This window comes from Elgaria multicarinata, chromosome 6 (assembly GCF_023053635.1).
Source record: "Elgaria multicarinata webbii isolate HBS135686 ecotype San Diego chromosome 6, rElgMul1.1.pri, whole genome shotgun sequence".
NCBI lineage: Eukaryota > Metazoa > Chordata > Lepidosauria > Squamata > Anguidae > Elgaria > Elgaria multicarinata.
The window spans coordinates 44,159,245-44,185,432 of NC_086176.1; the positions used below are offsets into that span (position 1 = coordinate 44,159,245).

A 26,188-nucleotide genomic window follows, 5' to 3' on the forward strand; every position below is an offset into this window, starting at 1 on the left:
TGGTGACACCATCCCAGTTTGCCTCTCTTGGATTCTAGGATGGAAAATACAAGCGCCATCTATATCTGTCCCACCTTGATAGACAAACTTAATTAACCTTTGCTATTCTGTTCCAACCTACTGTTTTAGACAGAAGCAGTGACCCACAAACAATATGTTACCATCAGAATCTCAACCACTGTGACATCAAGAGATATAGCCCTATCAGCAGTATCGGAAAATAAACAGCTTAGATTAGCTTCTCGAAGAAATATGGATTATATTCACGTCACACTTGAGCTGTCAGAAACATTAGGTTACTTTTAGCATAAATCTGTATTGTGAAGGGTATCTTATAAATACAGTGTATGATATATACACCCTGCATGGCAAACCAGAACTGTCTCAGGCTGCAGAGAAGACCCAACAATACTTTAACATTGGACCCAATACTTAAAATTCCAACTGGCCCATTTTCTACATCTGTCAGAAGAACTAGATTTTAAAAAGTCTCTGTGGGATTTAATCTGTAAATTGCTCTCTGACAACTGCCTAGTATTATTATTTCTTACAGTTATACACGAATATTTTGTGCTAGCTTATTCAGGAAAACATTGTCTCCCCCACCCCATTTCTCTTGTTTAGGGTACAATCCTAGACATGTTTGGACAGAAAAAGTCCTACTACTCCCAATATGCTGGGAGACGTAGGACTTTTTTCTGTCTAAATATGCCTAGGATTGCAGCTTTAATTTGCTTTCCATATATACACCTCGGCCCTTTCCTTGATTTTCATTCTTTTCATTTTCCTCTAGTCAAAACTTGGACAAGTCCATCATTTCTATGTACATACAATGTATTTACAACCTCTATGTAAATACAATCTAGTAAAATATTCCAAATTCTTTAGAGACAAAACAAATGTTGAATAGTCAGAAGTGTAAGAAGAAGAGAAGATAACTAGACACTAGCATCAACTGTTTAGGAGCCAAAGCATCCATGGAATGGAGGCCAATTCAAATCTTATAGCTCCCAATTACTGAAAAATGTCTCTATGTGATAACATTCTTCACAGACGCTCTAACCTCTGATGATGGCTCACCATGTGGATTTCCACAAAACCTGTGAAGAGTCTCTGGACCCATCCCACCAGCACTAAAATGAAGATGCCCAATGTGGTCAGCTGTTTCCATACATTACTGCCCTCATGAGGATCACAGCCATCTAAAACATTTTTGGTGACAACTGTAAAGAGGGTAAAGGTGATGAGGGTAACATTTTTCGTAGTTGAGGAGGCAACTACTTTCAGAGTTCATATTCTCAGGTGCTTAAATTATGTCTGGTTGGTAGGGTTTTTTTTAAATCCTTCACACACAAGTTGTTTAGGTCAACAAGCTCAACACCTCTTATAATTAACAATGTAATATATCTCTTGGTACAGCCAATTAATTTTCCCTTTTAGCTTTCCAGGGCAGTTATTTTATATTTTCTTTCTAATCATTGCCACAGGAAGGAAATAAAACAAGAGGCACCCAAAAGAGAACATTGTGGTTTTTGCCATGTTGTATTTAAAAACAAACAAACCAACCCTTTTAGGAACTTAGTTTATATCCAGGTAATAATTCAGGGTTTAATATTTGAAGCTTTGGGATACCCGTCTCTTTGACCATTGTGTCCTTGGCTAGAAGGGAAACTTATTTTAGTACCAACAACAACAAAGGTCAATTGGATCTCAGGGATGAACTTTCTGCAGAAGGTTCTAGAATTCCTAGTTCGACAAGCTTTTTCAAACATTCTTCTGTTTAGATAGGTTCCTGACTGCAGGAAGTGAAATGCTAACTTAAAGTGAAGGGGCCAAGGCTGCAATCCCATACACACTTATCAGAGACAATTTAACTCGTTGGGGCTTACTTCTGAGTGGCCTGGTTCAGACAACCATGCTGCTTAACCACAAAATGGTTAACCATTTTGTGGTTAAGCAGCATGGTTTAGCGTGTTGTCTGAACCAAGCCAGTACAGGATTGCAGCATGAGAAAAGGACACACTGAATTGAGCCACCTACGTGAACCACAATTTAACTGACCCCAGAGGGCTGAAACTATTAAAAATGGAGAGTGCCTGATGATTTAACAAATCCAAGACCAAATATACAAAAAGAAAAGCCATTCCATTTAAATATGGGAATTGCTCATTGCCTTTAGTGAAAAGGAATTTGACACCAGCTACTAAGCTGATATAGAATCCTACTGTTTATACATATTAGTGTTGATTTAATATTTCGACACAATGTTCCTATCACGGTTATAGAATTGTGTTATTTTTAAGCACATACACTCCTATTATATTTTGATTCCCCTGTTTATTTCATTACTTTATTGGTTTTAATTCATTGTTTGTCAATCTACACATTATTTATCCGTTCTACTTTGTAACAAATAAGATAGGTATTTTTATGCCATGCTGTGTATCTTGGTTTGTATCAGCCTTCCACAACCTGGTGCCCTCCAGGTGCATTTGTCAATGGCCATGCTGGTTGGGGAGGAAGACCAACACATTTGAAGATGTCCAACACAGCTGGAGGGCACACCTAAGGAAGGCTGCTTTAAGTGAGTCCTCTTGCATGATGGTTATGGGGTGTTGGACTTTTTTCAATGTTACCTTTACTAATTCCTCTTTACTTAGTTATTTATTAAATCTATATCCTGACGTTCCTCCACAGAACTTAAGGCACCACCTACATGGGTCTCACTTTATCCTCACAAGCATGTGAGGTAGCTTAGGCTGAGAAAGGAAGTGACTGGCACAACGGTTGAGTGGGTACTTGAACATGGCTCTCCCCAGTCCTGGTCCGATGTTCTTAACCACTACACCACACCAGCTACTTCTTCGTAAATTTTAAAAATCCCAACTACAATGAAAAGCAGGTAACTCCTGCAATATAAAGTTGCCAGAGATGCTAAAAAACCAAGGACTATAGGATGAACCGGGGTGGGTGGGGTGTCGTAGACCATCCTAGGAAAAAAGGTTCAGTGGGAGGCTCCACATTCTGATGTGCACAGTGTGTTTCCTGTATCATACATGGCAGATGCACCCTGGTCTTGAATTACCGTGACACAATCCTGCAGTTATTCCAATGATGCAAAAAGTACATAAAGCAACCTCAGTGCTCTCCAGACAAGACATTGGGCCCTAGTACACAAATACCCAAAAGTAAGTACTACATACAGCACGTAGTTAAACAAAGGTGATTTTTTTTAATCATAAATTGTAGCTATAGCCATCAACATGGATGGCTTTAAAAGGGAATTAGAGAAATTCATGTAGGATAAAGCTATCAATGGCCTTCTAGCCATCCTCCACTACACCAGTTGCTCGGTACACCGGTTGCTGGGGAACAGGAGCACGAGGATGCTCTTGTCTTCGTATCCTGCTTGTGGGCTTCCCGTAGGCATCTGGTTGGCCACTGCAGGAACAGAATGCTGGACTAGGCAGACCTTTGGCTTGATGCAGCAGGCCTCTTCCTATGTTCTTACCATGACATTACTAATTTACACAGTACCTGCCACTGATTTCCTGACTGGCTTGACATATAGGTTGCTGGGCGGCTTAGGAGGCTGTTTTTAACAGGGGACCCTACCAGTGGGCTCCCCAAATCTCCAGAGGTGGTTTCACTGGCCACAGCCATCTGGTACTGGGAGTAGTTGTACAGGTTGTTGTAGTAAGGATACAGGGAGGGCTGGTAAAAACTGCTGTAGTAGGTGGAGTCCACAACTAAATCAGATGCGCTCTCCAGGTGCCCTCTGCTGGCCAGGGAAGGAATGTCCTGAATCAGCATCCGTCCCTCTGAAACGAAGAGAACACGCCACTGGTTACAGAGCAGTAGAAGCAGTTTGTCAAGGGCAACATTTTCTCTCTCAGGGCATTTCAGACTTGAGTTGCAGAGTGCAAAGCAAAAGAGTGGCAGATGGGAGGGAGCGACCACGAAATCAACTAAATGAACTCAAACCCTTCCTGTGCTGCCTCACAGGTCACAAAGAGAAAGAGGGCCTCTCTGCAAAATCAAAACATTGTTATCATTGAGTGTGATGTAGCATTCCAAGGATAGCCCAGGGCATGGAAGAAAATGCACGGCAAGACAACAGAATTTCATTCTGTTAGTGAAATCTGCTGCTAGTGGCTGGCAGACTTCGCACATGCAGGATTATTCCGAAGATCCACCAACTGGAATAAGGTGCAAAATCAGGGAAGGGGAAGCAGTGGAGGCTGGTGGCTCAGATGTCAGTGAGGCGGTGAACCCACTTCACGAAGCACCTTGGATAGCTCCTTTAGAGTTCTCCCAATCCCCTTTCCTTTTGTGTCATGTTTTTTAGATTGTAAGCCTGTGGGCAGGGACTGTCTTAAGAAATATTTTGGAAGCCGCCTTGAGAGCCTTTTTGGCTAAAGGGTGAGATAAAAATGCTAAAATAAATAAAATAAATAAACTCAGAGCGGATTCATTACCCCACTGACATCAGAGCCACCCACCTCCATTGAGCCGAAGGGAGATCATACACAGGCGTGGGCAGCTTGGTTCCGGGTGGTACTCCCATAATCCCTGATCATTGTCTATGCTGTTAAGGGCAGTTGGGCGTTGTTCAAAAAATCTGGAGGGAACTGTGTTGTCTATCCCTTACTTAGAATTAAGAAACAGGTTGCCTTTTCGTTTTCGGTACCAGAACTGAATTCAGAGATGTCACACACAAAAATCCCCTCCTGGTTTCGTTCTTTTTAGCAGTCTCATTTTAGGGTGGGGGTGGGAAGCCTTATTGTTGTTGCTATTGTTAAACTGGGAGTGGAAAACCCTTGCTGCTCTACTGCAAATCACTTAGAGATCTACCAGAAGACCCTGATTTACCTTGTGCCCTCCCAATACAGACCATCTTCCATTCCAGAAGCAGCTAGTTGAGTAACCTTAATTTAGGAAAGGAACAGTCAGGAAATATATAAAATCACTAATAATTTCAACAAGGCAAACAGGGAAGAAGAAAAAATGTTCCACAAGCTTTTGATCATCATCAGGTGAGAGGGAAATTTTGTTTCCTTTCTGTCGCTTTTCTGTCCCACAATAGAGACGAGCAGCTTTATCTTTCTTTATCTTTCACGTGGCCCATTCAGTAGGCGTTTTTATCACACTGCTTTTCCTGCACACAGCAGGAAATGGCGGCAAGTTTCGCTAAAATTGGGGGGGGGGGGGAAAGGATTTTCCGGGTATATTTTGTCATGGAAAAAAGAGCAGAAGGAGCAGGAGACACACAGGAGGCGAACTGCGTCATCAAAAGGACCCACAAACATCCATAAGTGGCCAGTAACAAGCGTCCTATAATGGTGCTCGTAGTTAGTTAATTGTCTGATGGTGCTCGTAGTTAGCTAAACAAACTAGCTCAAACAAATGCCTACATTTAAAAAGGAGAAGCTCTTAGAGACATCACAGATGTAAAGAAAACGTTAAAGAGACAAAAATCATTCCAAGACTTAGAGAGGGGAGCTTTTAACTGACACAGAAAGAGGTGGGAGAGCTGTGTCGTTTTAAATAATAAAAGCAGGCAAAACAAAGGACGGCTTTTCGAAGGATGTTTTAAAATCATTACATTTCAATTCTGCCCCGTGTTTTAAAACCCTTAGACAGCATCTTTGCTACCTTCTCTACTCTACCTCCACAGGGTGAAATGCCATTGTTCCTTTCAATCCAGATCAATGTGCCGTACAATAAATACTGTTATTGATCTTCCGTGTTGTACAAGAGGCTTCAGGCATACAGCATATTAACTGCAGTTAGTAATAATTCTTTTCTGAAGAGGGTGGTATATTTATAACGGAAGTACAGCTGTAGGGTCAGCTACGCTACAGGTAAGGCGTTATCTGATGCAGCCAGCGGGACCGGGACAGGCAGGCTCCTCCTGTCAAGGCACAGGGCGTCTGGATGCAGAATTTAGGGCCGTGCCAGATGCACAGGAAACAAAAGATGTACGAAGTTTTCTGCAACAATCCCATGTGAACTTCTGGCAGGCAGGTTGGAAGAAGACGTATCATGCCAGAAGCCTGGCTGATGGGCAAGAGGAAGATAGGCAATGATTTAAGGAAACTATCTTCCCAGCTCTCTTAAGCACTCCCAACAGTTTCAAATATTTATGGCTAGTGCAGACAGCAGCAAAATAAGAGTTTGATAAGCAAAACTGGAATGGTATTTTCAATCCCTCAAATGCCCCCATGAAGTATGTGGCAGAGTGTGTTATCACGGAACATGTTCATGTGAAAGCCCTACGTCAGATTACTGTAGCGTGGCAACAGAGGAGGGAGGTTGCCTTTATCTCCTGCTTCTGGGCTTCTCTGAGGCATCTGGTGGGCCACTGTTGGATAGAACCATGGAACTGGAGGGGGCCTGGTGGGCCGTGTTACCCAATCCCCCCAGTCAATGAAGAAAACCCACAGCTAGAGCATCCCCAATAGATGGCTCTTGTCTGGACCTCCAGTGAGGGAAAGCCTACCACCTATCTAGGTAATTGGTTTGATTGTTGAACTGCTCTTACCATCAAGAGGTTTCTCCTCATGTTCAACTTAAATCGACCCTCCTGTAACTTAAGCCCATCAGATTTGGTCCTGCCCTCTGCAGCAGCATGGAACCAGCCTCTGCACTCTTCTATCAAAGCCCTTCAAGGATTCGAAGAATGTCCCCCCTCAGACGTTTCCTCTCTAGGGGGGGATTCCACACACCGTACTGAGGGCGCTTCCATGCGCCCCCAGTGCGCCCCCAAAGCGATCATGTAGTTGCCTGGAGAAGAGACGAGGAAGAGGCGTCCTTGCCGCCGCCGCCACCCACCTACCTCCTCGCCGGCCGGGTTGGAGAGCTCGGCGGAAGAAGGCGGGGTGGAGAGCTCTCCGACCCGGCCGGCGAGGAGGTAGGTGGGTGGCGGCGGCGGCAAGGACGCCTCTTCCTCGTCTCTTCTCCAGGCAACTACATGATCGCTTTGGGGCCGCACTGGGGGCGCATGGAAGCGCCCTCAGTACGACGTGTGGAATCCCCCTAGGCTAAACATACCCAGTTCCTTCAAACATTCCACATGGAAATATAAGGCTGGACTGGACCCTTATCCTGCAGGTCTCCTCTTCTGCAAGGATGCCAGTGTTAAAGGACTCCTCTTGTTTATCTGGGAACTCATGGAATCCCAAATCTGAGTTTGAAGTCTCTGAATTCACATCAGTGCTTCCAAGTGACCAGACACTAAGATCAGTAAGGTGGTAAAAATGTAACCCAGCCTTCTCCAACCTGACACCCTCCATATGTGTTGGACTACAACTTCCAGCATCCCCCAACCCACGGATGGGAGTTGTAGTGCAACACAGCTGGAGAGGGGCACAGGGTTGGAGAAGGCTGATATAATCTGACTTGAGTACCAGAAAACTGTTCTCCATTTACCACTAACCTTCAAACAGCATCATGACTCCCCATTACCTTAAACGTTACAGTAAGAGTATTGAAAACAAGAGCTCCCCCCCCCCGCCCCCCTGGCAGGAGAGGACTTATTCTGGCACTGGCCAACTTGGATAAAACAACAACAAAAAGCTGCAATGATCTCTTAACTAGAAATAATTATTCATGCTCACAGAGCTTCTTTTCAGATCACAAAAGAAGTTTAGATCTCGACTCAGCAATTTCCAGACACCTCCCCCCCCCCGTCCCTCCCCACAGCTGAATGCACCCTCCCTCCCTCATTAACAGACCTGGCTTTAAGGCTGCCATGAATGGGCTGCTTTTGAGGTCGGACAAGAGCCTTGAATGAGGCCCGTGCGAAATCACTCCCTAAAGCCATAATCAGAAACCAGTGGAACAATGTGTTTCTCCCACCAGACCTTTCATGACAGAGCAATTCCTGCTGTCCAGCACCTCACTGCTAGCCAGCTTTTCTGAGGCATCAAGGTTGTTTTCTGAACTGAATGGGAAAAATAGGAACAAGATAACCCCAAGGTTTCACCTGTTTCCCCTAAATAAATCATGCCTTAAACCCCCCCCCCCCCAAAAAAAAACAACAACAAATCTCCTTGCAACTTACGCTGTTTCAGTGATGGACTTGTAGCTTCCCATAAAGTTAATGTGCTACGCAATATTCATTCCAGACAAGGCTGTGTGGTTTTTTCCCTGCCACCCCCAAAAAGAGCCATTATCTGTAATTACCCATTACCAGGCATAATTATTTCTCCTAGGCTGCTCTACAACCCCCAGGATTTGATGCAGTTACAGCTCACTGCATTATGTTATCAAGGAAGCTTTTCTTGACCTTTAGAGCACTACTCTTCATACATACAAAAGCGGGCAGTAAATTGTTTAAGCATGAGATTTATCATACGGGTCCCCACTCAGATGTGCTGCATAGGCTGAGAAGTCAGAAAACGTTACTTGTACCCACTGCCAAATGTTAGGAGTGGGTACAATACTTACCAGGAGGGTTGATGTTCAATGCACGCATTCCCACTGCGCCCACACGAGATCTGTGTGTTTTACGATGCTAGAGGCGAAAGAGCAGGGCCTTTTCAAATGTTTAATTTGAAATGAGTAGCCATGATTCACATTACTGCAGGGGATTGCAAACATCTTTCCCTCAGACAGTATCCTCCACAGATAGTATCCCCCCTTTCATGCATTAATGTCTTCCCACCCCACATGCCCCACTCTAGCTGGTGGGTCAGTCGCAAGATGATCAAAACCCATTTCCCTTCCCCAGCGCTGAAATTTCAATTGACTGTTGTTTGAAAATGCTATCCTCAGCCCATCACAACCAGCAGTTCCATTGCTATTAGTGTGCTGTATATAATGGGGCTACACAAGAGTCACAAGCAGTGTCAAGCGTAGGCAACCTGGTACCCTCCGGATGTTTTCAACTACATCTCCCATCAGTCTCAGCCAGCATGGCCAATGGGCAGGGATTACAATGGACAGGGATTTACTCCAAAACACCTGGAGAGCACCGGGTTGCATGTCCCTGATTTATAGGTCAGTATCAGTGAAAACGCTTCCTCCATCCCAACATATCTGAACATATTTTAAGATTTACTTGGAGAAGAGAAGGCCCGAGTCCCCCTCTATTGAATCCCACATCTCTGCCCAAGGGCTCCTATTGTTCATTATTCCCAAAGTGAAATAACACGTAGACACTGAGATGGGGGTTTTCCACGTCAATATTCAAGGAAGTGTCTAGGAGAGAAGGAAGGAATCTCCTCCAATTTATCCCCACACCACGCTCAAGTACTCTCTCACTAGTGCATAGGTACAACAACCTGAGACAGTCAAAATCTTATTTGACTGGATTCTTGTTTTTCCCCATCCCAAGAGTCGCCCATAAAAATAGCATGATTTGGGGAAATAGTTGGTCTCCTCTTTGCTGGATCAGGGGGCGATGCTTGCTCTCACCCATGGAGCCCAGCTTGTAAGCTGCTCTGAGATGTGAGTTATCATAAAGATCACCAGTTTCCTGAGGAGTAAGTGCTAGCTAGTCAATTTCCCCTCTAACCGCAGTTTTCTATGTTCTACCTCTCTCTTGGTCTGTACCTAATAAACCTCATTAAACTGAATCTCTTGGAAGTGTCGTGGATGAGCAACCCAGATCTTCGCCCACTCTTTCATCTCCTAACGCAACTATCTGCTAATCTTTCTAAGGCAGGAGTATTGAACTCTATTCAGCTAGAGGACCTAATTCCGTTTAGGAGAAGTTCAGGGATGGGCAGCATTCCAGTGATGGATGGGGCTGATGACAACCATGGGGGGAAGCCCCCCCCCCCAAATGCCAGCATATTTTAGATTAAAGCTCTTACTGCCTTAGGAGAGGCATTTCAAACTTTTAGAAAAAACAGCACAAAAAACAATAAACAGTAAAAAAAAATGAATGGTCGCGCAAAAGTGGACGTGGCCAGGATTGGCCCCCCAACAGGGCTGGATTTGGTTCCAGCCCTCCTGAGGAATGGGAATAACAGGTTGGTTGTGGGCTGGCAGACTGCCCTCTGGAAATCTCATAGCTCCACAATGGCCTTGGATCAAACTTGGGGAATAATAGGGCCTAGTGGCTGCCTTACTCTGATGTAAGCAACATGCAAGGTAGCTCTCAGATAGTGCTCTGTGAAAACACAACTCCGCATTCTACAAATCTAGCAGGAGCACACACATGGTTTTTCAAATTTGGACCTCACCAACACATAACAATGAATCCTAGAAAACATTATCTCCTATACTTTTCTTTAATTTAATGGACTGTTTCCTTACTAGAGTTACATTTCATAACTGGAACATGTCTAACTATTCACAAAATAACCAAGTCATGCTCGCCACACAATCCTTTTGAAACCTTTTTATATGCCAGTTCAGTTACTGAAAAGGATCTAGCAAATTTGAACATAAGTACCATTAAGTGCAAGATAACCAATCCCTCTAATAATTAATAAGGAAACAATCTCTGTAGGGTTTTAGGTGCTTTGAAATTATTTGGCATTCATATTCATGCCCAATTTATTTACTTGTATATGTAGATCTAAAAATCAATCTAACACAAAACTGGTAAACAATCTACAAACAGCAGACCCACTTTTAAGGGGGGGAAAGTTCTCATCTATTGAAATAATATCTACCCATCTTAAACTCTTTTCAAATTAATGAACAGATATCAAAGTCCTACATATAATTAGTCTAGTATGCTTGAAGATATATAATTCATGAAGGCTGCAATACTAAATATAGCTATTTAGGGGCTAATTTCCCTTGGACTTAGTTCTGGATATAAATATCCAGATATAGTTCTGGATATAAATATGGAGTAAATATGTTCAGGATTGCACTTTGAATTATTTATATTAAACTAAAATTAAAGAAGAGCTTTACTGTCTTCCCAATGCATTTGAGTTTGTTGGACAGTTTATTGAAAGCCAGGTAAGAAGTTTGCTTCTTAGGATTCAATCCTATGTAGAGAGAGAAAACTCTTACAATTCCCAGCATGCCTCAGCCAAATATGCTGGCTGGAGCATCCTGGGAATTGTACGACATCTTTCTCTCTAAACATGCGTAGGATTGTGTTGTTACTGAGCAACTGAGTAGAATGCTACCTGCGTAATTCTCCTTTTATCTCCACATGCATAAAAATTGAGAGTTAGAAAACACTGCTCCAGGGTTCTGGTGCAGCCCAAAGTAAATTTAAAAAACATAATACACAATATTAACTCCACAAGTCTAAGAATTAGAGACAGAGGGCATTGTCACGCTTGAAGTTTAAGCAACCTTTGAGCCCTCTTTTGCTATTTAATACCTTTAACTGAAGCAAAAGTGGAAGAAGGGCATTTGTAACGATTGACTGATGGCCCTGTGTGAGAGAGCCAGGAAGTAGGAAGGTGAAGGCGCCATCTTCCTCCTGGATCATCCCTGAGTTGCCTCTTCTGCTGTTCTGTTCCCTCCATGTTCAGAGTTTCTGTTTTGGTTTAGGGTTGGAGAACTTCAAACGCTAATTTTCAACGTCTTCTCTCTCCTACCACCCAATACTGTTTCTCAGGAAATCCAATTTCTTGAATCGTTTTATTTATTTTTATGAAAAGCGTATAACGGGATGGTTGTATTTTATAAATGCTACAAGTCACTTTGGGGACTCCAGCCAAAAACCAAATCCTCCCTCCCTCACCTGGCAGCTGCCATTCCGTCAGGCTTGAGGGATAGAAAGGAAGCAAGGCCACTCTTTATTAGTTCTGCCCGAGAAATCATCACCTTTTGGCTCCTCCTCTCCCCAAACTTTTTCCATCCCAGCTAGTCTTTATTTATAACTAAGAATTGCTGCTTGAGTTTTCCAGGTTTCCTCTTCCTTCCCCATCCCTTTTTCCTTTTGTGTCATTTATTTTAGATTTAATGAACTATCTTGCTTTTTATTAATCTGTAAGTCACCCTGAACAGCAGGATAAAATGCTTTAAATAATAAATATATACATAAGTGTTCAGGACACTAGAGTTAACTGAAAGCAAGAGTCGCTTTAAATCTTGCGTTTGTAAAAATGGCATTAATTTAAACATGAAATGAAACATGAAAGCTGAAAGTTCAGGGAGGGGAACTGGAATATCCCTAAAGGGTACAGAAACCACAGTCCACCCCTCCTCACAGGCTATGACCCTGACCATGAACACAACCAAGCCCAAGTTTAGCCCTTCTTCCAGGCTATTTATTTTCCGTTGTTTCCATTAACCCTACCTCCCCCTGACAACAAGTCCTGTCAGGAATTTGCATCTATATTGGGGAATTAGGTAGCAGGGTCAGGGAAGTCATGGGCCCTATGGCAGGCTGCAGAAAAAGCCTTCAAAAGCTAAATGCAGCCCTCTGTCTGCCCACATGTGTTCTTCTCCATACGTTACTAGAATTCTGCAGTCCCTGAGAAAACATAGATTTACAGTTCATTCTTAGTAGCCTAATATTAATACATTTTTGGATTACCATAATATAGAAATTCCATTAGTGAAGAAATAAAAAAGGGATGTTCAATATCCATAGGCAGCAAATAAGACTGCTAGTTTTATATGGTCTTTGCTTACTGTAGCTATACACGCAATAAAGCTGCACGATTTCCCCCTCCACCTATGTCCATATTTAGCGACACACTTTTATACTGACCAGTTCTTATTCCATCATCATTACCTCTTCCCTCCACAATCTTGTCCCTTCAAACAAAACAAACAGTCACTGAGTAAGTTCTTTGATACGGCTCAAGAATACCTGATACGCCCTACAAGATGTACAGTAGGCTTTGAGCTGCAACAGTGCTATTTCTGTAAATATTATCAAGCATCCACCTAAGGCCTATCGGCAGGAGAAAAGAAAAACTCTGTGGGCAGGCACTGCCTTTATCTTTAAAGACGTCAATGGCTAAGCTCACATGTTTCTCAAGGTTTATCCTTTTTTTCCAGAAACAACGCTGGGTTGTCTTTTTAATATAGCAAAAGAATGAATAGCTTTCCCCCCCATCGGTGATAAGTTGGCATAATTGCCAACTGCAGTCCCAAGTTCAAGAAATGAGTTCGCATCATATTATGCACAGCAATTGCATTCACTGGTTAGACCAATTACGTTAGTGTGGGGAAGTCTTTTCATTACTTTTCATACAAAACAGGCACCGCAGATTATGCATCTTTAATCATGTTAAGCAATTATCCAAAGCCATTTCAAAGTTGCAAACTGTTCATACAGTGGCTCAACTTACCATTTGGCACACTTTTCTACCAGGCAACACAAATATACGTTTAAAAAATAAAAACGTTTTGTGACGTTATGGAGAAAAAGAACACAAAAAGAGAGAAAAGCCTCAGGATGCTAAAGTTGTCTATAGTATCCTGAGACTTTTCTCTCTTTTTGTATTTATCTTGGATGCTCACCTGCCTCGCACCCACTATAAATTAAAAACAAACAAACAATTCGCCGGTTTTTGACATCTAGGACATTGCCAGAAGGGGGAAATTTGGCAAAAATCATGGCAAAGCAGTAGAGCATGGGGGAATTTAGTGAGATGTTTCCAGCAACTGTTAGTCATTCCTCTGCACTTGTGCAAGGACAGTAAGATTTTTTTTAAGGTGAACAGAAGAAGTAAGTGCTGCAGTTACTGCAATAGCTGCTCCAAAAAAGGAGCTGCATCTCCCCTTTCTAGACTTGCTGGAGACTCAGGGAAGTGTTGAATGGGAGGAAGACACTGACAAGTGTCAGTTAAAAGTGAAAGGATTACATTGCCAAGTCAGAGATATTGGTCAGTTCCACCAATACCCCTTTTGGTGCACTTAGCGCTCTGGCATTTGCCCCACTTTGAGGGCTTTTTGACTGTGCAAATGGGCTCCTCCTGTCCTTTAGTATTATTTGCTCCCCGATCATTGTCAGCTCATCTGCAGTTTCACCGTGTCCATTTCCTTGTATGTTACCTACTCTACTTCTGGGCTCTCCTGTTAATGGCTGCAACATACAAGGCCATTGAGAAGGCAAGACTACAGATATCAGACAGGTGAAAACACACACTTGCACACTTCTGAAAAACAAGGGAAAAAACTAATAAAAAATATGAACGTATTTGCATACTCCTAAAGCACCGAAAAAAATTAAAAGGCACCTGGGCACCTGGGATATGTGCTGCAAAGGCACCTGGGATACGTGCTGGAGCTGGTTGGCGACTGAGGGGGAAAGAGAGGAAAGAACAAGCTACTGCAAGCCCAATCACCGATCAAGCATACCGTGGGTTGTTCCACGACAAGCCACCCACAGTGGCTTATTCGCAGGGTGGCCTGGCATGACATGCAAACCTGCCCAATGTCTGGTGAGCTGTTGCACAAAAATCATTTCACTCAGCAATCACATGTCACCATGTGGAATGATTTAAAGCCTTCCCAAGCTTACTGCAGTATGCCGATCAGTTGTGAAAACCAAGGCAGTGTCCATGGCCCAATGGGCATGCAACTTCCAGTTCTGGGCAGGCCTCTGTTCCAAAAGATTTCTCTAAGTTTAGCGCTAGAAGGTTCCAAAGAGTTGCTCTGTGCAGGCTCAGAACCCATATATTACTTTACCGACATAGCTGGGGCAATGGGGTCACTTCATGTGGATGAATTCAAAACTTCTTAAATTACTGTTGAGAGCCCGGGCCATATCTAGACCCATTGTATTTTGTGATGGGCCCCGTAGCAATCGTTTTAGAAGGCCATGTTGGCACAATCAAGTTAAAATTGGGAAAATCACAGGGAGAAACTTGTGGATTTTATTAAGGCCACTCCTACTCCCCTAATTCACGTCCTGTCTGGTATCCAACTTCTAATTAATCCAAGATAGATTGTGTCTGGTGTTATAAGCCTTGACTAGTTTAAAGATTTGGTGTAAGAGCCATGGAACCCATAAGAGATGGACAAATTGTGCAGGATGAGTTGCTCCCTGAGATTATGTTGGTGTTGCCCTAATTTCATTTTGGGCATAAGTCAAAGGCAGCTCTTCATTGGAAATCAAAACTTGACTCCCTCCCTGAAGATCTACTTCAGGAGACAGCTACTTTGACACAAGATGTAAGACACACTTTGCACTGAAGTGCTGCGCTGACTGAGAAGCAGACACTAATTATTTGGGAGTGAGGTGAAAATCAAGTTAGTGTCTTCTAAAGGCACGAGGGTAAGGTTATGGTCTGGGGCTAATATCATTCAACTTTAAATCCATGAAACCAGAAAGATTTCCAAACTCTAACATACATTTTACTTATTTATTTATTACATTTATATCCCGGCTTTTTTCCTCTACAGAACTCAAGGAAGTGTACATAATCCTTCTCCTCCCCATTTCTATCCTCACAATAACAACCCTGTGAGGTAGGTTGGGCTGAGAGTCTGTGACTGGCCCAAAGTCACCCAGGCCTTTGCTAGACCTACCTGAAAGTCCGGTAGGAAGGAAGGGTGAGCCCACGGTACAAGTAGCACGGTTTGTCTCCCCAGTCTATATGTCAGACGCGACAGACTAAAGGAAAGCCCCATTGCGTCCACCATTTTTTTTTCATTTTTAAAGGGCCGGGTGCGCAGGAGCGCACGATCGACAAGGTGAGTGTGTGTGTTTAAAAAAAAAAAAGGTTTCCCCGCTCCCACCACCCTGCCCCCGAGGAGGGGAATCACAAACCTACACATAAAGTAGAGTTTCACCCCAAGGGTGCTGTGTAAGGCGAAGGTAAACTAATAGAATACAAATGGAGCTGAACATTTGACAAAGCCAAAAAACTGATACCACAGTACAAGACCATTCAGAAAACACTGGGAAACTTGATTTGTGAGAAGGGCAGCAGGAAAAGCCCAGACAAGAAAAACACACCCTGTATTTCCAAAGCAAGAAACAGAAAGCCTTTAAGAGGAACAAAGTTAGCACGGTTGAAATCAGACTGGAATACATTCATTAGCAGAATATCAAAGGTAATCTTTATTTATTTATTTTTATTGCATTTTTATACCGCCCAATAGCCGAAGCTCCCTGGGCGGTTCACATATCTTGAAAGTATTTTAAATACGATGGCAGGATAAGTGAACTAAATAGCAACACATTATTTCTAGTCAATGGATACTATGCAAATACTGCTACTTTTAGCTGCTTTGCTATAACCTTATTCACTCTTGAAGTGTTATTAATAGGGGAGGATGATCTCTTCAAGTATCTGAGAGGGGAGACCTTGGAGAAAATATGACTGGGATAAAATCGTTATAGCTCAACACTAAAAATAAACTAAGGGAGGTGACAGCTGATAGGAATTCACCAGAGATCACTTCAATAGAAACAATGTGATGAAAGAAACCCAGGTGGTTTCTAAATACCATAAAACGGCAAAACCCATCAAGGATTCTGTTCAAGCTGAAATAAGAATTGTGCCCTTAGTGTGTTAACAATTTTCAGTACCTCTGCTTTTTTCTTAAATTTAAGAAATGTAATGGAAGTACATGCTATTGTCTTTAAATGTTCCAATTATTCAAAAATATATACAATGTAACATTTAAAGCACATTAAAAACACAATCCTACGCATGTTTAGACAGAAAAAAAATCCTACAATTTCCAGCATTCCCTAGCCAGCATCTGTCTAAACATGCATAGGATTGTGCCTTAAGTGTCATTTAATTTTCCCCTCAAATATTTCCAGTCAAGTCCTTATGTTGTATTGGGACAAAAAGGGTTGTAATATGGGGTCCTTTTAAGCTTTGTTTAACACAAGTAAAATAAATATGCTAAATTAAATTACTCTCAAGGACAGCAGAAAACTTTCCAATGCAATTTAAACTAATTCAATTTTTTCTGGAAAACCCACATCACTAACAAAACCCCTCTCTGATAAATGTCTCTGTTAAGGCCACAACATTATTAATCAAGTCAATTCACCAATTAAAATTCTTAGGCTTAATTAAAATATTGGGCACAATTAATTGCCCCTGGTCTCTACTCCCCATGCATCTCACAATTAGCTCAGGCTGCTTCCATGCTGCTTATTGGCAGGGGCTTCAACAACCCCTGGGCAACTTCTTTCCAGTGCTAACATCACTGTGGCAGGTTGGGTGAAGTCTGGAGGGGGGACGCAGGGAGCGAGCGCAAGCCCAGAAATACTAGCGGCCAAGCTCTCCAAGGTGGGCTGCTGTCAAGAAGGGAGACGCCCTCACTGCAAATGCCTCAGATACCTGTTTCTCAGGCCTTTGCTAGACCTACCTGATAATCCGGTGGTGAGAGCGGGCTCTTGACGTGGTCTACACCTCAGGCGTAACGAGGTCAGGTCGCGTCTGCCATTTTTTTTGTCTTAAAGGGGCCATGCGCACGAATGCTTGTGCGCTCAGGTAAGTGGTTTTTTTAAAAAAATTAATGGCTTTCCCTGCTCCCCCCACCCTAGCCCTGATGGCGACAGTGTTCCTGAGGAGTGCTGCGTCCCGTCCGCTGCTTTTCCCGGCTACTTGCAAGTGATTGCGGTAGCTGGGGAAAGTGGCAGAACGGTCTACATGCTCTCGGTCTCGGGCTCAGCCCAAGGCCGTGGGAAATACTGGGCTAAAAGTGGTGCCTGTTACCCCGGGGTAAGGGAGGGTTGACCCCTGCCTGAGCCTGGGATCCCCTGTGCGTCATCTGGATGCACAGGGGCGATCCCGGGTATCAGCCTGGGCTAACCCGTAGTCTAGCTAAGGCCTCAGGCCACAAACCCAGCCAGCCAACAAAGAGGAAACAAGGCTGGGAGGCAGGTGAGGAAGAGTTTTCTGCCAGCCCAGCCCAGCCCAGCCCAGCCCACTACTGCCACCCATGGCAGATGTGCAGCCAGCGGACAGTGATCTTGGCTGCCAATGAGAGGGAGGGCAGAAGGTGCTTACTTCTGCTGCAGTTCCTGCAGCGTCCTCCATCCCAGCTCGGCCACAAAACTCCAGGCTCAGGCGTGTTCAATTTGCCCCTAGGGAGCAGGGAGTTGCTTAGGCCTGGAACACTGTAAGGACTTTGAAACGGCCATGCTTGCCTAATACTGTATTTGCAACTGGCATCCGTCCATTGTCACTAATGAACATATGAAATAGAAAACTTTTTACAGACTATAAAAGCACTGGCAACAATCAACATTAGGGAGAAAAAGTCCCATGGGCACTAGTGGGAGCATTTTCTCCAATGTCAACTGCCACATAAGGGTTGTTTGGCAATTTTCACCCATACTGTAACTGGAGATAAAAAGCTTAAACTTTCCCTCCCTGTACACTGTGTTCCTGAGGACAATGCCGACCCCACTCACCCAATACCTGGTATTTAATTTTTTAAAATCCACAGTGCTAACCACATCATGAAAGTAGCGTGTAGTTAGGCCCTTAGCCTTCTAATATAAATCACCTCAGCAGGGATAAAGTGTTGTCTTCAGCACGGCCCTAAGCAATTCTCTTAAATCCCTCTGTCAATGATGCTTGAAGAACTGCCTTGTCCTTTTTCAGGCCATCCGACTGCCTAATTGCACTTCTGGTTAAGAAAGGAAGTGTCCCCTAATTTAATTATTTCCCTTGTATTTTTTTAGTTTCAAGCCATCGCTCTTTGTTATGCTGCCTCAAGCACTGTAAATAATCCCTCCCCCTCCTTCATATTATTACCTCTCAAATATTTATAGAGTGTTATATCCACCCTTAGTCTCCTTTTCTACAAGCTGTACATCATTTTTGTCACCTGTATCTTGATCTACTCAGGTTTATCTATGCCCCCCCCTTTCATAATGAGAAAGTCAAAAAGCTCTATGCTGTATTCCAAAGTACATTTTCAAGAATGCTAGAGAGAGAGAGTAGGCAAAGCCACCTCTCTGGTTTTGTCATTTATTATTATAAACTTTACCTTGGCCTGACAACCCTGTGACTTTAAAGCTAAGGCCTAGTACATTTTGTCATCCAGGTACTGTTAGACCAGTGTCTTCGAGGAGCTGATTAAAAGACTGAGGAACGGAACAGCATGTACCAATTCCGAATGCGCTGAGCATCAGAGAGAAGAGAACTGTGCTAGAAGCCTTCTACCCTAGATATGTATGTGCCAGGGAAATTGCTGACATGCTATTTTATTTATTTTATTTAATCAAGTTAAATAAATTTTTATTTATTTTATTACTGAATTATTTTTATACTGCTTTTCATGGCAAGAAGCCATGGCAGTTAAATAAAATAATAAAACAGTCTAAAATATATATATAATATATATATTTTAAAGCAGCCTAAAAAAATCACTCTAGTCCAGCAATCCATTAAACAGTTCAAGCAAAAGGTTTTAACATAATAAATAAAATGACAAGTTAAAAAACCCTACAGCTTAAAAATATAGACCAGTATCATTATTCAGTTAAAAGCAGATCAAAGCAATCAAGTCTTTAAGGCCTGCTTAAAAAGTCAAAAGTGGAGCCAGATGCACATCCAGTGGAAGGACGTTACTGCCACAAGCAATAACAGGCCTGTCTTTTGTGTCCACTGACCTGATGGACCTTAATAGCAGGCATGTGAACAAGGTGCAGCCCATTTTTAAAATTGGAGTGGTGCAGAAAGGTGCAGACAGTCCTCCAGAAACCTGAAGTTATCAACCCATTTAAAGCTAAACACCAGAGCTCTAAACAGGAAAGCCAGTATAGAATCGGTGTTATTTGCTCAAATCACTTGGTTGCCACAAACAACCCAGCAGCTGGATTCTGCATGACCTGAAGCTTCCGAACCATCTTCAAAGGCAGCCCCAAGCAGAGTACATTGCGGTAGTCTAGACTGGATGTAACCAGGGCACAAATGATTGTGGCAAGTTCTGTTTTCTCTTTTCAAAACCAGCAATTCCTCATGTGCATATCGGACACAAGTCCCACAATGATTGTAACTGCCTACCAGAAGAATTTTTAAGATAATAGGCATTGGATTCGCACCCCCAACCAAAATAAATAAAATAAAAATCCAGGAAGTTCTTTGATTCAACATTTGCTGGAAAATGCACATCATGATTTGTACATCCAATATGCGGTTACATGCTAACTCCCCCCACCAAGCATTCTTACTTTAAACAGCTACTCCATCCCATAACCATTTTTTAAACTAAGATTTTTTTTTAAGTAGTTGGAAGATCTGACTATTGAAGCATAAACTGCAGACAGCAAACAAACAAGAATGAAGGAACGTACATTTGTACATCATCCCAATTTCTGACCCTAGCCAAAGAACTACCTGGCAGAATTAAAGAACACTATCCTGTACATATCTCAATATATAAATACTGGCTTATTTCCATCAAGCATAATTAACGTAGCCAAGAAGGAAACTAGCAATAAGTGAAACCTCTAATTTCTTAATCTAGTCACACATTTACAAAATGTCAATTCTTTGGGCGGTTTACAAAGCTCTCTGGGCGGTTTGTTGCTGTTTATTCGTTCAGTCGCTTCCGACTCTTTGTGACTTCATGGACCAGCCCACGCCAGAGCTTTCTGTCGGCTGTTGCCACCCCCAGCTCCCCCAAGGTCAAGTCTGTCACCTCCAGAATATCATCCATCCATCTTGCCCTTGGTCGGCCCCTCTTCCTATTGCCTTCCACTTTCCCTAGCATCAGCATCTTCTCCAGGGTATCCTGTCTTCTCATTATGTGGCCAAAGTACTTCAGTTTTGCCTTTAATACCATTCCCTCAAGTGAGCAGTCTGGCTTTATTTCCTGGAGTATGGACTGGTTTGATCTTCTTGCAGTTCAAGGCACTCTCAGAATTTTCCTCCAACACCACAGTTCAAAAGCATCTATCTTCCTTCGCCCAGCCTTCCTTATGGTCCAGGGGGGGATCCGCACGTCGCTCCCAGAGCGCTTCTATGCGACCCCAGAGCACCCCGAAAACGATAGTCTGACTTCCCTGTAAAAGAAACGAGGAAGAGCCGTCCATGCCGCCGCCGCCGCCGAGGAGAGCTCTCCGCCGGAGAGGAGAGCTCGGCAAAAGAAGGCGGGGTGAAGAACGGAAGAAGCTCTCTAACCCGCCTTCTTTTGCCGAGCTCTCCTCTCTGGCGGAGAGCTCTCCTCGTCGTAGGCGGTGGCGGTGGTGGCATGGACAGCTCTTCCTCGTTTCTTTTACAGGGAAGTCAGACTATCGTTTTCAGGGTGCTCTGGGGTCGCATAGAAGCGCTCTGGGAGCGACGTGCGGATCCCCCCCAGCTCTCGCAGCCATAGGTTACTACGGGGAATACCATTTCTTTAACTATGCAGACCTTTGTTGTCAGTGTGGTGTCTCTGCTCTTAACTATTTTATCATAGAATCATAGAATCATAGAATAGCAGAGTTGGAAGGGGCCTACAAGGCCATCGAGTCCAACCCCCTGCTCAATGCAGGAATCCACCCTAAAGCATCCCTGACAGATGCTTGTCCAGCTGTCTCTTGAATGCCTCTAGTGTGGGAGAGCCCACAACCTCCCTAGGTAGCTGATTCCACTGTCGCACTGCTCTAACAGTCAGGAAGTTTTTCCTGATGTCCAGCCGGAATCTGGCTTCCTTTAACTTGAGCCCGTTATTCCGTGTCCTGCACTCTGGGAGAATCGAGACGAGATCCTGGCCCTCCTCTGTGTGACAACCTTTTAAGTATTTGAAGAGTGCTATCATGTCTCCCCTCAATCTTCTCTTCTCCAGGCTAAACATGCCCAGTTCTTTCAGTCTCTCTTCATAGGGCTTTGTTTCTAGACCTCTGATCATCCTCGTTGCCCTCTTCTGAACACGCTCCAGCTTGTCTGCGTCCTTCTTGAATTGTGGAGCCCAGAACTGGACGCAATACTCTAGATGAGGCCTAACCAGGGCCGAATAGAGAGGAACCAGTACCTCACGTGACTTGGAAGCTATACTTCTATTAATGCAGCCCAAAATAGCATTTGCCTTTCTTGCAGCCATATCGCACTGTTGGCTCATATTCAGCTTGTGATCTACAACAATTCCAAGATCTTTCTCATTTGTAGTATTGCTGAGCCAAGTGTCCCCCATCTTGTAACTGTGCATTTGGTTTCTATTCCCTAAATGTAGAACTTGGCATTTATCCCTATTAAATTTCATTCTGTTGTTTTCAGCCCAGCACTCCAGCCTATCAAGATCACTTTGAAGTTTGTTTCTGTCTTCCAGGGTATTAGCTATCCCACCCAATTTGGTGTCATCTGCAAATTTGATCAGCGTTCCCTGCACCTCCTTGTCCAAATCATTAATAAAAATGTTGAAGAGCACTGGGCCCAGGACTGAGCCCTGCGGCACCCCACTCGTTGCCTCTCCCCAGTTTGAGAAGGTTCCATTGATAAGTACTCTTTGAGTCCGATTCTGTAGCCAACTGTGGATCCATCTAATAGTTGTTCCATCTAGCCCACTTTTAGCTAGTTTGTTAATCAGAATGTCATGTGGTACTTTGTCAAAAGCTTTGCTGAAGTCAAGATATATGACATCCACAGCATTCCCACAGTCCACAAGGGAGGTTATCCTATCAAAAAATGAGATCAAATTAGTCTGACAGGATTTGTTCCTGACAAATCCATGTTGGCTTCTAGTAATCACTGCATTGATTTCAAGGTGTTTACAGATTGACTTCTTTATAATCTGCTCCAGAATTTTCCCAGGGATGGATGTCAGGCTGACTGGTCTGTAGTTCCCAGGTTCCTCCTTTTTGCCCTTTTTGAAGATAGGGACAACGTTAGCCCTCCTCCAGTCGTCCGGCACCTCACCCGTCTTCCATGATTTTGCAAAGATAATAGACAAAGGTTCTGAGAGTTCTTCCGCTAGCTCCTTCATTACTCTTGGATGCAGTTCATCGGGCCCTGGGGATTTGAACTCATTCAAGGAAATTAGGTGTTCTTTGACCATTTGTTTATCAATCTCAAACTGCAATCCTGCCCCCTCAACTTCTGCTTCACTTTTTCCAGGGGGGTCATAGATCCGCTTTTGGGAGAAGACCGAGGCAAAGTAGGAATTGAGCACTTCAGCCTTTTGTTTGTCTTCTGTTATCAATTTGCCATCCTCATTAAGCAGTTGAACCACCATTTCTTTCCTCTGTCTTTTACTACTCACGTATCTGAAGAAAGCCTTTTTATTGCTTTTAGCATCCCTCGCTAATCTCAGCTCATTCACAGCTTTAGCCTTCCTGACGCCATTTCGGCACTTCTGCGCCACTTGTCTGTACTCTTCTTTTGTAGCCTGGCCTTCCTTCCACTTCCTATATGTATCCCTTTTTGTTTTCAGTTCATCAATAAGCTTTTTGTGGAGCCACATTGGTTTCCTCTGTTGTCTTCTATCTTTTCTCCTTGTTGGAATTGTTTGTAACTGTGCCTTTAAAATTTCATTTTTTAGATACTCCCACCCATCCTGCACTCCTTTTCTTTTTAGGCTCCCTTGCCACGGGACCTTACTTATTATAGTTCTGAGTTTATTAAAATCAGCTTTCCTAAAATCCAGAGTACGTGTATGGCTACGCTCGACTTTTGTCTCCTTCATAATCAAGAATTCAAGTATGACGTGGTCACTTTCCCCCAGAGTTCCCGTAACTGCCACTTTATCCACTAAGTCATCCCTATTGGTCAATAACAAGTCAAGGATTGCTGACCCTCTAGTTCCTTCCACCACTTTCTGTAGGAGAAAGTTATCACCCATACATGTCAGGAATTTCTTGGAAGGGCCGCTTTTGGCAGTAATGGTCTCCCAACAGATATCAGGGTAATTGAAGTCCCCCATCACTACTACATCACACTTCCTTGAAACACTGGCAATTTGTTTCTCAAAAGTTTCATCCTCGTCTTCTCCTTGATTGGGTGGTCGGTAGTAGACTCCGATTATCATATTCTTTTTATTCCTAGCCCCATTTATTTTAATCCAGACGCTCTCGACGGGGCTCCCAATCTCATCCGCCTGTATTTCTGTGCAGGGATAGGTATTTTTAACATATAGTGCAACTCCACCTCCCTTTCTATTTCTTCTGTTCTTTTTGAACAAGTTATATCCTTCAATTGCTATTTTCCAGTCATGGGAGTCATCCCACCAAGTTTCAGTTATACCTATCAAGTCGTATTTGCCTTCATGTAATAAGAGTTCAAGTTCATTCTGTTTGTTTCCCATGCTCTGGGCATTAGTATATAGACATCGAAGACCATGTGTTTTATAGTCTGGCTTTGTTCGTACCTTGTTGCAGACACTATTTTGGGACTCTGTTGGAGCTGTTCTCTGTACTGTGGTGCATTGGCCTTCATCCATTGTTGCCTCAAAATTTACGTCTCCCACCCCCGCAAGATTCAGTTTAAAGCCCTCCTGATGAAGTTCTTCATGCTGTGGCCGAACTCATTCTTTCCAGCCCTTGTGAGGTGCAACCCATCCCTTGCAGCAGTCCATGTTCCAAGTAGCGTAGCCCGTGGTCCCAGAATCCAAAACTCTCACGACGGCACCACTTTCGAAGCCAGTCGTTCATCCGGAGTATTTTTCTTTCCCTTTCTAATCCTCTTCCAAGAACCGGGAGGATGGATGAGAAAACTATCTGGGCCCCAAAGTTCTTCAGTTTCCTTCCCAGAACTTCAAAGTCTGAAATGATTTCTTTGTAGCTCTGCTTGGCGACATCATTTGTTCCCACATGGATGAGAAGAAAGGGGTATGTGTCCGTGGGCTTTATGAGCTTCGGTAACCCTTCAGTCACATCTCTAATCTGTGCTCCAGGGAGACAGCACACCTGGCGAGTCCATGGGTCTTCACGACAAATCTTCAAGATTTGTCATTGCTCTCCTCCCAAGAAGTAAACGTCTTCTGATTTCCTGGCTGCAGTCAGGGTCTGCAGTAATCTTTGCGCCCAGAAATACAAAGACTGTCACTGCCTCCACGTTTTCTCCCTCTATTTGCCAGTTATCAATCAAGCTGGTTGCCATAATCTTGGTTTTTTTGAGGTTTAACTGCAACCCAGCTATTGCACTTTCTTCTTTCACCTTCGTCAAAAGGCTCCTCCTCGCTTTCAGCCATCAAAGTGGTATCATCTGCATATCTGAGACTGTTAATGTTTCTTCCCACAATTTTAACTCCAGCCTTGGATTCGTCAAGCCCAGCACGTCATATGATGTATTCCGCATACAAGTTGAATAGGTAGGGTGAGCGTATACAACCCTGCCATACTCCTTTCCTAATCTTAAACCAGTTCGTTGTTCTATGGTCTGTTCTTATCGTTGCTACTTGGTCGATATACAGATTCCTTAGGAGGCAGACAAGATGACTTGGTATCCTCATACCACCAAGAACTTGCCACAATTTGTCATGATCTACACAGTCAAAGGCTTTAGAATAGTCAATAAAACAGAAATAGATGTTTTTCTGGAACACCCTGGCTTTCTCCATTATCCAGCAGATATTGGCAATTTGGTCTCTAGTTCCTCTGCCTTTTCTAAACCCAGCTTGTACATCTGGCAATTGTCGCTCCATGAATTGCTGGAGTCTACCTTGCAGGATCTTGCGCATTACCTTACGGGCATGTGAAATAAGTGCCACTGTCCGATAGTTTGAACATTCTTTAGTGTTTCCCTTTTTTTGTATTTACAAAGGTTAAAATCAGTGAGCATTAAAAACAAATATACAAAAATGTAAAACCAACAAAAGCATAAAAACAACAATATCCATTTAAAACAACTATTATGGAATCAGTTAAAAACTCATATGTATTTATTTATTTAGCTTTCCAAATCTACCATGTAACTTCTCCAGGCTGCCTTTATTTTGGCTTAATCATCATGAATTGTGACACATTTAGGGTGCAACCCTAAGCGTACATATTTGGAAGTAAATGTTTTCTCCAAAGCTCAGGTTCTAATACCCCTTTTCCTATTCCTGCCCTGCACTCAAAAATAATCCATGTGCCAAAGACCTGCAATGAGGTGGGAGCACGCTGGCAAAGCACAGCAGCTCTTTTCCCCCTCTTTTCCTTGCTTTTTTTGAAGAACGGCGTGTCACCAGAGGTTTGAAAAATTGTCTCTGGCCTCTCAATGTGCCGTAATATTTCTGACCTGCCAATAAAATGGATACAGAGAGAAAAAGACTTTTCTGGTACCTTGTATGATTTGTGTGGCTCCTTCACACCCTATTCCTCTCTCTGTAAACCATGTACAGTGCGATGAAGTTTGAAAGAAAAACTGCTATACCGCCCGGGGGGGGGGGGAATCTCACAAGGAAAAATGAACCTGCCGCTCTATGGAGA

General features: G+C 43.3%; 1 protein-coding gene across 2 annotated transcripts in view; it reads right to left on the reverse strand.

The window, feature by feature from the left end:
• Positions 1 to 26,188, reverse strand: part of DMRT1 (doublesex and mab-3 related transcription factor 1) — a 69,806-nt gene that overhangs the window by 32,652 nt on the left and 10,966 nt on the right. For both annotated transcript variants that reach the window (XM_063128559.1, XM_063128558.1), the window contains exon 3: positions 3,538 to 3,821. In XM_063128559.1, coding sequence (XP_062984629.1) covers positions 3,538 to 3,821 — 284 coding nt within the window. The remainder of the gene's footprint in view (positions 1 to 3,537; positions 3,822 to 26,188) is intronic.